Below are 15,469 nucleotides of genomic sequence, written 5' to 3' on the forward strand. Positions count from 1 at the left end.
CAACAGTGATTCATTTCGTTCCCTTTTACGGGTATAAAATTGCCACAAATATAATTTTGCAAGGTTTTTTGATCTCAAGGATCCTCCTATTTAAGATTTATTACGTTATGGATGAGTATAGGGATCTACGGGATCTACGATATGGAATGCATTAACGCGCCCCTCTAAACTTTCGGGAGGTGTGTATCGGTCCTGGCCGTCACAAGACCTACCTAATGAGTTTCAAATTGTGTTCTGAGCATGGATATTATATGCTGTACGTTCAGCATTCATTTATCATAATCACTTTCAGCCTAAAAGTTAAAATAGTGGAGCATGAAACTGAAAAATAAAATGAGCAAATGAAAAGCAATAGTTACAAATGTTTAATTCGATTTATTACACACTCTCTCTCACTCGTTCATTACATCAACAAAAAGATTCACCTATACAACTTTCTACATCTTATTTACATACACTCTCTCTGTCCAAGACCATTACAATAATAAATGATCTCGTTTTCAAACTTTTTTTGATCAATAAAAATATACACAAATTATACTTTTCTTTCTATCTCACCTATTAACACAAAAAAATATTACAATTGGATGTGTAAAATGTACATTATTTACTTCTTTATATATAAAAAAACTGTGATTTACATATACATATATATAATCTAATAAGTATGGTACTTATATACGTATATATAAACATATCTTGTCATGAAGAGTATAGAATGAATGAAGAAACTCTAACAAAAAATGAAGCAACATATTTTAAGTTTAAAGATGATCATTGTCTTGGGACACAGGAAGAGAATATTGATGAACAAATGAGGACCAATATTTTCATCTCATTGGCATCATTAAAAAAAAAAATTTAAACAAATATGCTTCTAGAAAATTTATTCGCATAATTATCTCTAGCTGTTTATAAATCTGACTTATTCCGTTATACACACACTTACCGGATGGGTCGCCTTAATTTATTTTCAACGGCGAATATAGCAGCCGGATTCTCTTCAGTTCGTAAAACAATTCTCTCTAGAATGTAGCCTGTAGGAAAATTTGCTGCGTAAACGTAGAATAATCATCGAACAGTTGCTTAATAGAAGCCAAGAACTCGCCTATACAAGAAAATCAATGTTTGTTTATCGACTCAGCATGAAGTACTTTTCATGCAACCATTAGCAAGTTGTTGGTAAATTATTGCTGGCATGTTTTTCGGTGTTCATCATTGTTAACATATTCAATTGACCAACTATTCACCAACCCAACTCCCAACTGCTATTTGGGGGTCTCATATTTTTATTGTGGTTATATCTCACGAGATATACTGAGTATCAGAATAATCGAAAGAGAAATATCATCCTACTTCCCTAATAGCTCGCCTTTGGCTGGTCTTCAACACAGAATTCGCCTGACGGTCTAGTAAATGATAGTAATATGAATAATGGTATAGCAGACATTTCAGGGATATTTGAAAATTATTTCGGACATCTTGATTGGTAAATCATCTGGTTCTGCGTTCTTCTGGTTCTACCATTCTCGATTAGAGAATAAGATGGCAATACTCATACAACTTCCATTTACACTGTGGACGGCCAGTTAACATTTTTTTTTTTTTTCAGCAATACGACAGCTGAGAAAGCCGGAGAAATTTTATTCTATGAAGAACTTTGTGATATTCTCGTATGTGATTCCACAAAGAAATAGGTCATAGTACTGCCGCCAAAATTTCGGATACCACCTCAGCACATATCTTCGAAACATTGGTAGATTATAATACTGCTGGGAAGGTTTCGCTTCAATCTCAACACATACCTTTTAAAACACTCCTTCATAGTAGAATACGTATACATATATACACACACACACGCTTATACATATAGACAGAGAACAAATAAGCACATACATAGAGACATATCATGTCACATACACTGATGTTGTTTTGTAGTAACCATCATTATAATATAAGTATAAATATAGCTAAAATTTAAAAAAAAAGGCTTACTTAAAATTAAACTTGTTTTCATTATTCATAGCCTTTGATCTAATATTTTCGTAATGACACTTTTTTTTTTTTTTTTTTTTTTAAATATTGTTCCCTTTTCGATCATCATTTCTCTTCGCTGATCCTGGGAGTATTCGTCGAAAGTCACATCATATTTTTTTGTTTGTTTGTTTTGTTTCGTTTAAGTATTTTCACAATATTTGTCATGAAGAAAGAAATAAAAATATGTATATATGTATGTAACAAAAAAATCAGTCTGTCAATAACATATCACATATGATAACATTTAGAAATGTACGTATTAATTTTGTTTTAAGTTTTCCACATTTAAAAAAAATCTTACTTCTGCCTACGTGATTCAATCTAATTTCAACATCTCAAGTTTGCATTTGATGTTGGATCTCTATTTTTAATAACAATATTATAATAATTAAGTATGTTCTATTTTAAAAAATTAAGTTTTGCAATATATAATAATACTTATGTTCACATCTGCTCTACACGATAATCCAAGCGTGATGTTTAAGTTTCCTTTTGTTACATAAAGCTTCTCTTTGTCCAATTCTTTTAGTTACCTATAAGAAACATTTTTTTTTTTTTCAGATTTCCATTTCTTGTCCAAAATGTAAACAGAACGCATGCATAAAAAGTGATAACTATACAACATTCACATATTTTACACATGTCACTTATAATGTGTGTTTCTTTGCTTTATTCATTTTTTTATTAAAAAAAATTAAAAGTTCTCTAGTTGTCGCTAGCGTACTGCAACACCATTAATGGTCACCATGGCTCCGCCATTAGAAGACATGTGGTGATGCGGTGTTGGTTCGTAATGACTACGATGCCCAGCTTCATCGTACGGTGTATCATATGTGTTCGTTACGTCATCATGTATATTTTCGTATATATTGTTGTGACTGGCGGTGTATCCATCATTTAAAGTTGCATATGACATCACAGCGGCATTCTGGTCCTCCTTTCTCACAGCTCCTTCGATGTTTTCAGTGTTTTTAACAGGGGTAGCTCGTCTCCTGGGGAAAGTTAAATTTTAATTAAAAATTCTAGTTCAAAATATAAATTTACAAAGTGTTTTAAAACAATTATTGTATAAATTAAACGTGCAATATACAATACAACACTAAAAAGCTTCTTTCACATATAAATTAATAGACATATACACACATTTTTCTTGTAACTAAGGCATTTCAAATTAAAATAATCTAAAGTGACAAATTCGTAGTGCAGCACTTCAAAAGTGCAATTACGCTTGTATGATAGGAGGGGGATAAAAGGTTATTTTTTTTTATAACCATCAACATATCAAAGTTATTCAGGAGTTCAACATTTTCCTTCAAAAACCCAAGGTAAAGAGCTTATTTGTGTGTCGATATTACTATGCAGTAATTATTTTCCATTTATCTTTTTTTTTTTTTTTTTTTTTTCAGTTTACATATGATTTACAAAATATTTCGTCATATTAAGTCAGAAAATTATTCAAAAAGTTTTTGGTAAATCATTTTGAGATCCTAATCATACCCATCATTTATAGGAAAGTGTTTATCTTCTTGTCGGAAGCCTTGCATCATAAATAATTGATCCCTAATAATGATTTTATGTACATGTGAATACGTATTTATAGTCCGCGTCACCCGAATTGACCTGTGGTATCAGCTAATAAGCTCACAGTGCGCTGTTGCTAAACCTTCAGGGAAGAATCTAATCATTCATAATTGATTTTGTTCGTATTTGTGGACAATTATGAGTGATTAGATTCTTCCCTGAAGGTTTAGCAACAGCGCACTGTGAGCTTATTGGCTGATGCCACACGCCAATTCAGGTGACGCGGATTATAATAGTTTGATCTGTATGTACTTATGGCCCTTTTCGTAACCCGATGAACTTTTGTTAAAAAGCATGTAAAAGACATTCATTTCATTTCGTTTTTGCAGAAGGCTGCCCTCAAATACGAAAATTCGATTTTACTCTATACACGTACAGTCAGCGACAAAAGTTCGTACCGTTTTATGAAATTACTTTCGTAAGAAACTTCAGAATGGAAGGACAATTTGAGTACAGTTTACAGTAAATTAAAAAGAATGTAATTTTCTGTACGTTCCAGCTTTGAAACTCGGTAAAACGGTGTACGTTCCATCGTTATTCTCAAAATAAATTTTACCAAACGGAAAGAAGTTTTGTCGCTGACTGTACAAGAGGTAAAACAAGATACTTTATAAAAGGTTAAGCTTCCATTTTTGTTGATGAAACTGGATATAGTACTTTTGATGTAATTTTTGAAGCATTTAACAGCTTATTGCTATAGCAGAACATTAAAACATAACATACAACATACAAAATTATAAGCTTATATATATTAATACTAGAAGTACGAATTGGTATACACAAAAGCGATTTTGAACCTGGGTGCAACAGTGGTCTAGCCAACATCCACATTTATAGATCCACATAAAATAATAATAATAATAATAATAATAATAATAATAATAATAATAATAATAATAATAATAATAATAATAATAATAATAATAATAATAATAATAATAATAATAATATACATTCTCAACTTCTAGTGCAAATCTACAGCTCAGCATGTAAGTTGAGAGTTTCGTTGTACAAGTTGCCAAATGTACAAGTCTGTAGAACAATTTTCAAACAAGAATGGACAACTTTAAACTTGTGTTTCTCATTTTTAAATTATTGTTGGTTAAACTTCTATTGCGCTCTGATTCACAGTTACAAAACATTTAGCTCAATTATAGCATAAGATACAATTATTATTTTCATTACGAGAACAAATTTACACTGTAAAAAATGAGGTGTTGAAACAACACAAAATGACTACCACTTAAGCGTGTTACTTGTGTGTTAATATAGCACCAAGCACATCGTCTCCTGAGCATATCAGAAATAACTTGTTACTACCTGAGAGAATTTGCATTGGTATTTATCGTTTAATATGCGCAAAGCTGTGCGAAATATATTTAGCACTTGTGCCAAGTAACGAATAATGTTCTATGTTTCCTGTTATCGATCACAATAATAGTGTTGTAAACCTGTAAATCGTCTGACAACAGTCACATAAGCAACAGTTCTGCCATCTTCTGTTCATACGTGATAAGACACAAGAATAATAAGTAAAGAAAATAGACGGACGCACTGCTATCTGTGTAACTGTTGTCAGATGATTCACAGATTTACAACAATATTATTGTGACCGATTACAGAAAACATAGAATGTTATTAGTCACTTACCATAAATGCGAAATGTATTTCGCAAAGCTTTACTCAGACCAAACAGTAAAAAACGATGCAAATACTCACAGTCAGTAACAAGGTATTTTTGATATGCTCTGAAGCAGGGCCGTACTGGAATACTAATGAGGGCGGTGGACAAGTCTACTAGAAGGGCGCCCATGCAAATGGGAATATATATATATATATATATATATATATATATATATATATATATATATATATATATATATATATATCGAGAGTGAGAGAGAGAGAGAGAGAGAGAGACTTTGGAAGAAAGTATGGGTGCCGTTTTATATCAAAATCAACACCATTTTTTTTTTTTTTAGTATTAACGTAAATAGCTAACCTCGAATCGAAATCCTCTTTACTACAGAAAAAACTTTTTAGTTCCTGCAATAACATTTCTGTCAAATAAAAAGAAGCTAAATGTATCAACAACTTAATATAGCACGCCCATGGATGCAGGATGCTCATTGCCGCGTTTATAAAAGCTCTCCATTGATTTCTGTCCTTAGAAAACTGAACCCAGTTTCTATTTTATATTTCAATCTCTGCGAGAACCATCTTAACATTGTCCTCCCATCTGCGCCTCGGTCTTCCTAATGGTCGTTTTCCTATTTGGATTTCCAGTTACAACTTCGAAAGCTTTTCTAATTTCTCCCATTCTGACTACATAACCTGACCATTTGCGCCTCCTAGACTTGATGACCATAAGAATGTTTTGTAAATGGTATAAAATTATGCAATTCCTCCTTATGAAGTTTCCGCGTTTCCCCATTCCCGTTCATTTTGGAGTTCGAATATTGCTTTAAGAATCTTGTTTTCAAATACTTTCAGTCTGCGATTTTCCCTCAGTCAGTGAAAGTGTTTCGCAACCATACAGCACAACAGGCATGATTATCGTTTTATATTTTGAGCTACAAATTCCTCAACAGAATTAGTGCCAACAAAAGATTTTTAACTGAATAATAGCACGAAATCCCTACTTTCAGTTGACATCAAATTTTCTAGTGATCATGGTTTTGGCCTGTTAATAATGATCCTAGATATTTGAAAGTATCCACTTTGTGGAAAGAAAATATTACTTGGTATTTTAACGCATCCATAAAATGCAGTATTACGACTTCCCGACAGACTTCCATTTATTTAGTTTTCTCTGCATTTACTTCTAAGCCTATATCCCTGCAAGCGTTAATTAAGATTTCTGCATTCCTTTCTGTTATTCTATCATTACCTATTAAATTTACATCATCAGCATACGCCATAACCTGGCAAATACAATTCAGCTCTAGGACCTGATTGCTGTCTTTGACTTTCCTTATCGTGTTCTCCAGAACAAAGTTAAATAATAATGACGACAACGCATTTCCTTGTTTCGGGTCATTCTCAACGTGAAAGCTCGTGAACAAGAATTTCACAACTCGAACCTTAGTTTGAGGTTCATTTAAACATATCTTAATTAAGCTACCTTTTCGGTATTGCAAATTCTGTAAGCATGTTGTATATACAATGTTTCCCTCCTACCAGAGTCTGAAGTCAATAATTGATGTGCCAGGATGTTGTATTCTCTCATTTCTTTTCAAGTATTAGTCAAATGGTAAATATCTGGTCGATAGTTGATCGATTTTACCTAAATCCGTTCTGATAATCTCCAATAATTTCATCTGCGTATGGAGTCAATCTTGCTAATACAATGTTTAAGAGGATTTATTGGATGTTGACAGAAGAGAAATGCCTCGATAATTATTAAATCTGTTTTGTTGCCTTTCTTCTGAACTGGAACAATGATTGATTCTCTTCACTCTTATGGTAATTCCTCCTTGTTCCAGATAATGAGAATGAGTTTGTGTATCTTGCTCTACAATTTCTCCCCTCCAGCTAAAATTAAGTCAATCAAAATTTCGTCTACACCCGGAGATGTGTGTTTATTTTTTTTAAAATAGAGATTTCTATTTCTTTCTGGTTAGGTTCTGGAATATAAGGTTATGCTGCATGCATTTCACTTTTTCCACTGCATTAGTTTTTGGCTATGTGTTAAGCAAATCGTCAAAGAAATATTTCCATCTATTTAAGATGCTATCTGTATCAGTGAGAACTGTTCCTTTAGGCTTCTTTAATATATAAGCACGAAGTTGATAGCCTTTTTTAAGTATGTTGATGCATTTATACATGCCCCGAATGTTTTTGTTTTCACTATCATCTTCAAGTTAATTAATTTTAACTTTCAAAAGTCGCGTTTCTTTGTTCTAAAAGTTTTGGAAGTTTTCCGCCAGATGACAGTGAAATTTTATGTAGTTATTTCGTTCGGATTTTGTAGCCAACGCTGTTTCTTCTGTTTTCTCTTCTCTGCTACTTTAGTACATTCCTGGTTGAACCATGGTTTGTTCCCATGTATTTCTGCGTTCTCCAGTATTTCTTTTGCTGAAATTTTAATGTTATCTCTAATTTCAACCAAGTATCTTGAGCACTAGTGCACTCTGAACCTTCTAAAACCGAGAATCTATTCGGCACTTCAATCTGGCTCCCCTCTCACCTGACTCTCCTCTATTAAAAAAAAAAAAAAATAAACATCTCCGTTTTCAGATATTGAATATTTCCTTTATTCAACGATAGTCTCTCTCTTACTATCACAATCAACTCCTCTGAACGACCGAATATCAGTTGTGCTAGATTGTTCTTTTCTGTCTACTAAAACACGATCATTGAATATGTGTTTTTCCATCTGATGAAGTCCAAGTATATTTATGAATGTTGCGATGTTGGAATTTTGTAGTCTTCACGATAAGGTTTCTGGATGTTGCAAAGTTTTCGAGTCTAACGCGGTTGTCACAACCTTCCTTATGCAAACATTTATTCCCTATAATCGGTTTGAAAATACCCTCTGGTCCTACCTTCGCATTGAAACCGCCTAACAGAATTTTCATATGGTATTGCAGGAAATGATCAAATACTCGTTCTATTCTTTCGTAAAAACTGTATTTTTTAAATCGCCATCCTTATTTTATGTTGGGGCATGTGCATTTAAAACAATAATATTACACCACCGACCCTTAAGAGAAGTAAAAGAAAATCTATCATTAACAAATTCAACCTATGTTATTGTTGATATTCATATTTGTTTGTGAACGGAAAGCCCTGTTTCTAGTTGGTAATTTTTAATTTGTTCCCCGTAAAAGAACGTAAAATTTCCTGACTTGACTCCTCCATTTCCTTCTCATCTAACTTGCTGATATCCCACTAGGTCTAATCTCTATTTTTAAACTCATTTTTTACAAATTTTAACGCGTCTGCCCTATAGAGACTTCTCATATTTCATGTTCCAAATCTCATGTCGATTTTACTTTGCGGAGTTCGTGAAAAGTTATCAGTTCTGATCCGAGGATTCTGCGAACTTATCTGAACAATCTTTTTTTTTTTTTTTTTTTTTTTTTTCAGGATAAGCCTCTCAAGCCTCTCACACCAAATTCTCAAGCTGGATTTCACCCCCTTGTCTGTCCGCGACTGCTTACTCAGTATATTCGCAGCTAACCTCTATATCCCAGAGGCCTTTTCCTCGATCCACAACCTGAGGACGCGCCGTGGCGTGGTAACAGGAGGACCACATTTTACGGAATTAATACAGCTATATTTCAGAAATACAACAGGTACAGATTATCCGAACACTGCACTGCTTTAAAACACACAGGAACAATCAATATGCTCGGATGTATGGATGTATAATAAGACTGTGAAAGCTTCGTTGCCGTAAAAATCGTATATTAGAGATTATTGTGTCAGTGTAGTATTACATAAATGCATCGTACGTTTGACTATCCGAACTATTCTTGATGTATCACATTGTTTCGTTTTATAGCTATATAACTTTATAATATTTTTGTAAGTGGTTATACTCTTTACCTGTTCTCTGCCAATAGCAACTGTATGAATTTATAATACAAAACTGAAATAGAGAAGAATAAAATAAAATAAAAAAAATAATGTGATATTTCGCAGGGCATCTTATGTAAAGGGCGCCTTGTATTCTTCACAGGTTCTGTACTACCAGTCAATATTTGAATTTATTAAACAAAGCTCATATATAGGATAACTAAAACCACTTATCTATAATGTGATGTTTCATAGGGCGCCTTATGTAAAGGGCGCACTGTACCTTTCACGGGTTCTTCGCCAACAGTAACTGTGTGTATTTATTGTACAGAACTGTGCTATACAGAAGAGTAAATAAAATTGTTCATCTTTGATGTGGTCTCGGAAGGGCGCCTATTGTAAAGGGTGCACTGCGCCTTTCACGGGTTCATTACCAATAAAACTGTAAGAATTTTTTACCAAAAACTTGTACCTTTATTGATACTGTGATATTTCGGAGGGCGCACCGGGACACGTCCCGGTATCCCGGTGGGCCAGCACGGGCCTGCTCTGAAGGCGATGTCTTGGTGTCGAACTGACACATAAGTAACACGCTAAAGTGGTAGTCATTTTGTATTGTTTCAATACCTCATTTTTTGCTGTGTAAGTTTAAGTTTTTCCTTAATTTTACGAATGTCATAAAGATCTTGAAGACGTTTGATTGCTCTGCATACTGACTTATTTTGGGTATTCCCAGATTCGACAGTTCTTTATTCCAAGACTTTTTCACACAGTTTAATACTTTCTTATAAAATTGCAAGCTATTACACAATTTCTGATAATCATATGCATTGTAGAGTTAGTATGTAAACCAAGGATCTATAAGATATGAATCTATAAATTTCGAGTGGTGAGTCTCGACGAACAAATGCCAAAAGAACTAGTATTGCATAGAAATTCCATCTTGCATTATTTAATATAGGTATCTTGTATTTTTTGGTATCACTTCAAATCTTCCTGTTTCTTCAAAAAAGTGTATATATATATTACATCTGATTGCTTGATTGTTTTTACAACTGATCTTTAAATTTCTCTTGATTTGTTTGTAGTTCTTTACAACTTCTGGAATAAATGGATATTCGATGTTGAGCGATATGTTGTTTCCTTCAATTTCGTCACCCACACTCGTTACCATTATTTACGCAAAGCATTCGGTCAAAAAACATCATGTTGGCGACTAATAAATTGCGATTCTTTCAGTTTCTTTTGAGCTAACAGTCTTTGTAACTGAATGACAATCTCACTCCTTCTTCCAATGTTCACATTCGTAGTGTCCCCAATCATCAACTTGACACCATTCCATAAATTGTATTAATCAAGAACAACTGTTGTTCCTTTGACAACGGTATTTGCTTTTCCATTTAGTAGATCTCGTGCTTATACGTAACTTAAATTCTCTTTGTTCACTCTTCAATAGTAGCGCTTCATATTGTTGGCCATCAATACGTTTATCATCAATATGCAATGACAACTTTGCAAAGTGTAGTGTTTCTTTCATTACTTCTTTAAGTTTGACAGCTTTTTTAATTGGAACTGTAAATATCAGATTGTGAATGTGTTTCAATGTCAATCACGTTTTGATAGCTGCAGCCAACGGTTGCTACTTTGCTGGTTAATGATTTTCAATTTTTTACTAATTCGGTTGCAGTTTTCGTTTTGTTATACTTTGTCTTTTTTGAACTGTTCTGAATTTTCAGAATCTTCATATTCACTATTAGTCTCTGATGTTTCGAAAGCTACATTTGCTGTCGAATTAGTCTCAAAGGACATTTTTTTCTTTTTTGGATAGATGGATAGTTTTGGAACTTGAATTCCTCTCAGTTATATTTCCAAATGTCCTTTGCAATTGATCTGAACATGATTAAAAAAAAAGTCCTCACTGCACAGTCTTTCTTTGTAATGGCAAAAATTTTCATTTAATGGATTATGTTTTCCTCGTTTTACACATCCATCATACGTGTCAACACTTGATTCATATCCAGGTTTGCTTCTACGACCTGAATTGAGTAATTTGTGAAATTTAATTTCTTTTGCTACAAAGTTCTTATTTCTTTCGCGAATTGGATCGGATTGTTGTAGATGAACGTATGAATAGTGTCCAATACTGCGATCTTCTGGCAGATTAAGTACAAAGTATTTTCTGCATCTGATCATGTTGCACTTTATTTACCATGGTAATAGTACCTCACCAGGTAATAACGCACCTAACCATCGTGCATGTCATGTGGAGAAATGGTTCGAGGAACGAATTGCATGCTTCTAGCATCTATTATGGCTTCTAAACTTCCCGGCTCTCAACTTCATTGAGAACCTGTGGGATGTAATGGAACAGCATATCAAATCTCTTGGGACACTACTATCTTCATCTTGACAATGAAAACTGTATTACCTGCAGCTTCGTTGGTCATATTAATAAACGAATACCGATACCCTATTAATCCCTGCCAGTGCAGTATGGAAGGTAAAAGGAGGATATACATGCTATTAGGCAAGTGGTCACAAGTCATTGATCAGTGTGTATATATGATATATAGTCTCAATTATATGTGACGATTCAAGTGTACCATGACAAGCTTTCCCATGTACATCAAGAATGATGAATTGAATTGAATACCACAATTTAGTTAAATCATGTGATAAATATATGAAGCTAGTCAACAATTTCAAAAGTTATAAGTAGAAATACATATTTCGCACATACAGTATGTGCACCATTAAATTAGGAATCAAATTTAACAAGTTTATTCAACTTGCTTTTTCTGTTTGTCTGTCTGAGTTAAACTTTTCAATAAGTTTTTTCATTTACTTTTACAGACCAAGTATTCTTTAAAATTTAAATAACGTTACGACTGACAATACAAACTTGCTTACTTCTACTGAAATACAATACTTTTTCAATTTTGACCGAACATCTATGCATTAATTAATTATATTAAAATTATAGTTTATTTTTTATTTTTTTATTTTTATTTTTTTTAAATCTGAGATCTGAATGTAATTACAAACCTAGCCAATGTGTTCCTGAATGATTGTTAAGCAAACAGTCTGTATTTCCAACAGAGGATATAATTACTAGTTTTGTTTCAACAGCTCGAACCTTGGTGATAGACGAAGCTCTCTATTCTTTCATTCTGATTACTACCTTTTGAACTCAGTAATAAATGGTAACTAATAAAATTCAATGGCGCATTTTAAAGGAAATCACAAGGTAAATATTTAGATTTTATCGTTATGAGCTAAATCAAAACTAAAGGCTTATTTTTTCTGGAAGTTTCTTCCTTTAGTTTCTAACAATTATTTAAATTTTTCCCTATCAAACTTCCCTCAAGAGACGCCTCTGATAAAACTCCAAAGTGAAGATTTTTAATATCATGATTTTCTCACTGTCACGATTTTTTTTAAAAAAGAACAGAACAGCATTATTGGTAATAACATTTTGTTACATTCATTGTCACCACCGAGGCAATTGACACTACAGTTTAAGATAAAAACCGAACGATGCTTTCAGTGCTTTAAAGGCAAACCTAGGACCAAGTGCTTCAAAGACACGCGCGCTAGCGATAAATTCAACCAACTTTGGAAAAATGTGAAATGGGATTATAACTAACAATATCATGCAAAATAGCAAAAAATAAAATAAAATAAATAAATAATCATAATACACTTTTCAATAACATAATCTCAGTTTAAAATCTTCATACGGTTTATTGTCTTTCACAGTTTATTTCATTTTAAAAAAAAAAATTCGCTTTAAAATATTGGTTCAACAATAGTTCTAAACATTGTACGTTTCCAGCGCTAGTTGAACTTAAAGAACAGAGAACAGACAACTATAAAACATATTTCTATATTCTACCCTAAGATTGCTATCTGATGTAAACCAATACATGCGTTCTAGAAATAACTTAGCTAGTATCATCGATTTGGGAATTTACAAAGGTGCGCAATAAAAGGTAAGTGAAGCTTTTTCTTTATGTATAGTTTAGTGTTCAAAGCTGAAATTGTACAAAGAAGGAACACAATCAATTTTTAACGAGCTTAATTTTATTCTTTCAAACACATAGACATACATAGATGAGCATGCTTAATGATATCTTCCCCTAGTGTAGGATTTCAAATCAAGAGTTCATAGAAGTGGTACGTTTTTAGAACGAATGAAAATATAATGAAATTTTCAATTAACTCGGTAGCAAAAATGATTGGTCTAATGTTGGTACCTTAAAGGAAAGCAGCACAGACTAATATGCACAACGCTGTGAAACAGTAGACTACCCAGTTGGCAACATTGATCCTACGTTGGAATTGACAGCTTTGTCGATTATTTAGCAAATAATTAAATTGCGATAGGGAGTCCGAAGTCGAAACTGTTGGGTTAAGTGACGGCAAATTGTTGGTTGGCCAACAATCCTTTTCATCAACATTGGGCAACGCATTTTTCAACTCTATTTTTTCCAATTACCAATTTTCAATCATGTCGGCCATTAGCCTATGTAGGGCCTGTTAAGTGTATTGTTAAGGGTGGAAGAAGAAATGTAACTGCGCCAATGATAATTTGTCAGCGACAATATTCGAAATGCCCTACGTTAAGCCAAAATACTATTACCCAACATTGGGCCAACTTTACTTCAATGTTGATTTAAGTTGAGGAAGTTTCTCTTCCTATAATGTGAAAAGGCCAACATAGACAAAGGATTGATTTTCGATCCAACGATGAGGTTGCAAGTCCATTATTACCCTGCATTGCACTTCTAACATCTTTTGCTATTGAGACTTTTGGTTTTCCAACAATTAGCCAACCTTCCTTAATTTCCCTACGCTGCCCTTGCACCTTTTGCTTTTGGGATTTTTCATCTTCCAACAATTAGCCAACCAACCTTAATTTCCATACATTGCCCTAGCATCTTTTGCTTTTGGGACTTTTTTTTCCAACAATTAACCAATCATCCCATTATCTACCTACATTACCCTAACAGTTTTTTACTATTGAGACTTTTGTTTTCCAACAAGTAGCCAACCATCCTTAATTTCTCTACGTTGCCCTAGCATCTTTTGCTTTTGGCATTGTTGGTTTTCCAACAATTAGCAAACCATCCTTAATTTCTATACGTTGCCCTAACATCTTTTGCTTTGGGGATTTTTTGTCTTCCAGCGATTAGCCAACCATTCTTATTTTCCCAACATTGCCCTAACATCTTTTGCTGTTGGGATATTGGTTTCTTTTTTGATAGTAGTTATCAAGTTACCTCTTGAAATTAGTCTAAAGGGGCTTTATAAAGTGAAGAAAAAGTGTAAACAAAACGTCAATTTCTCAAATAATCTTTATACGTTTTAGCACCTTACTGTAGTAGTGCACTACTGATCCAAATTCTTACTCAATCAGCATTAAAATTATGTTTTAGGCAAAATAATATATTATGCTTCTGATTTTAAAAAGTATATACATATTTCCATGCATCATACTAGTGGATTTCGAAGCTGTAAGCGAACTAAGAAAACGAAACTACAAGGGTGGATAACAAGTACTGGCAACACTGCTATATTTCTTACCTGGCTTTGTTGGCAGGAATAAATAAGTTACATTGCTTCAAAGTAATCGCCCACCATGTCTACGATGTTTAATCACATTTGAAGAAGGCGTTGTTCCTCCTGCATACCCATCTTTGTAGATGTTTTGCAGGATCATTGTACGATACCAAAGATGACTTTCCTTGTGTTGCAATACTTCCCGCGAAGCACCCCTTTCATCTTAGTGAAGAGATCGCAATCGCACGGATTCATTTCCGGGAGATACGACGGATGTTCGAGTGCTTCCTATCGCCAATTGTAAAGAAACTATTGCACAGCATTGGCAGTATGATATACTTGGCATTGTCATGCAAGAAGATGAACGCCGTTGTAAGCCGCCACTTTCTTCTGTCTACTGAATGCAGAACAAAGGCAATGTTAAGCAAAATTACAGTAGTAGACAGCACCCATAATTTGCCCAAATCCGTCTACAGAAGTCGTCAACTTTTCTCCTGTGCAACTGCATTGTGATGCCAATTCTGCACCTCGATTAATTGACGCTGAACCCAAAACTGTTGTGAAGTATGTGGAGCAATGAATTGGGGTACACGCCTACTTTTGCAGCTAACTCGCGCGTAGTTGATCAGCGATCCACTTCCAGCCGCGAAGAAAAGAATTGAACCACGTAGTTGCCGGGTTTGAGGTCATCCTGAACGGTGTCTCTGGCTTCCCGAAGTTCTCACTCATCGCGATACTGTTCGAGACAGTAACACTTCATTACCAT

General features: G+C 33.8%; 1 protein-coding gene across 2 annotated transcripts in view; it reads right to left on the reverse strand.

The window, feature by feature from the left end:
* Positions 1–355: 355 nt before the first annotated feature.
* Positions 356–15,469, reverse strand: part of fw (CUB and Sushi multiple domains furrowed) — a 358,906-nt gene continuing 343,792 nt past the window's right edge. For both annotated transcript variants that reach the window (XM_081764487.1, XM_081764488.1), the window contains exon 20: positions 356–3,029. In XM_081764487.1, the coding sequence (XP_081620613.1) occupies positions 2,753–3,029 (277 nt within the window). In that variant the 3' untranslated portion in view covers positions 356–2,752. The remainder of the gene's footprint in view (positions 3,030–15,469) is intronic.

This window comes from Thermobia domestica, chromosome 7, assembly GCF_964235325.1.
Source record: "Thermobia domestica chromosome 7, izTheDome1.hap1.1, whole genome shotgun sequence".
NCBI classification, from domain to species: Eukaryota; Metazoa; Arthropoda; class Insecta; order Zygentoma; family Lepismatidae; genus Thermobia; species Thermobia domestica.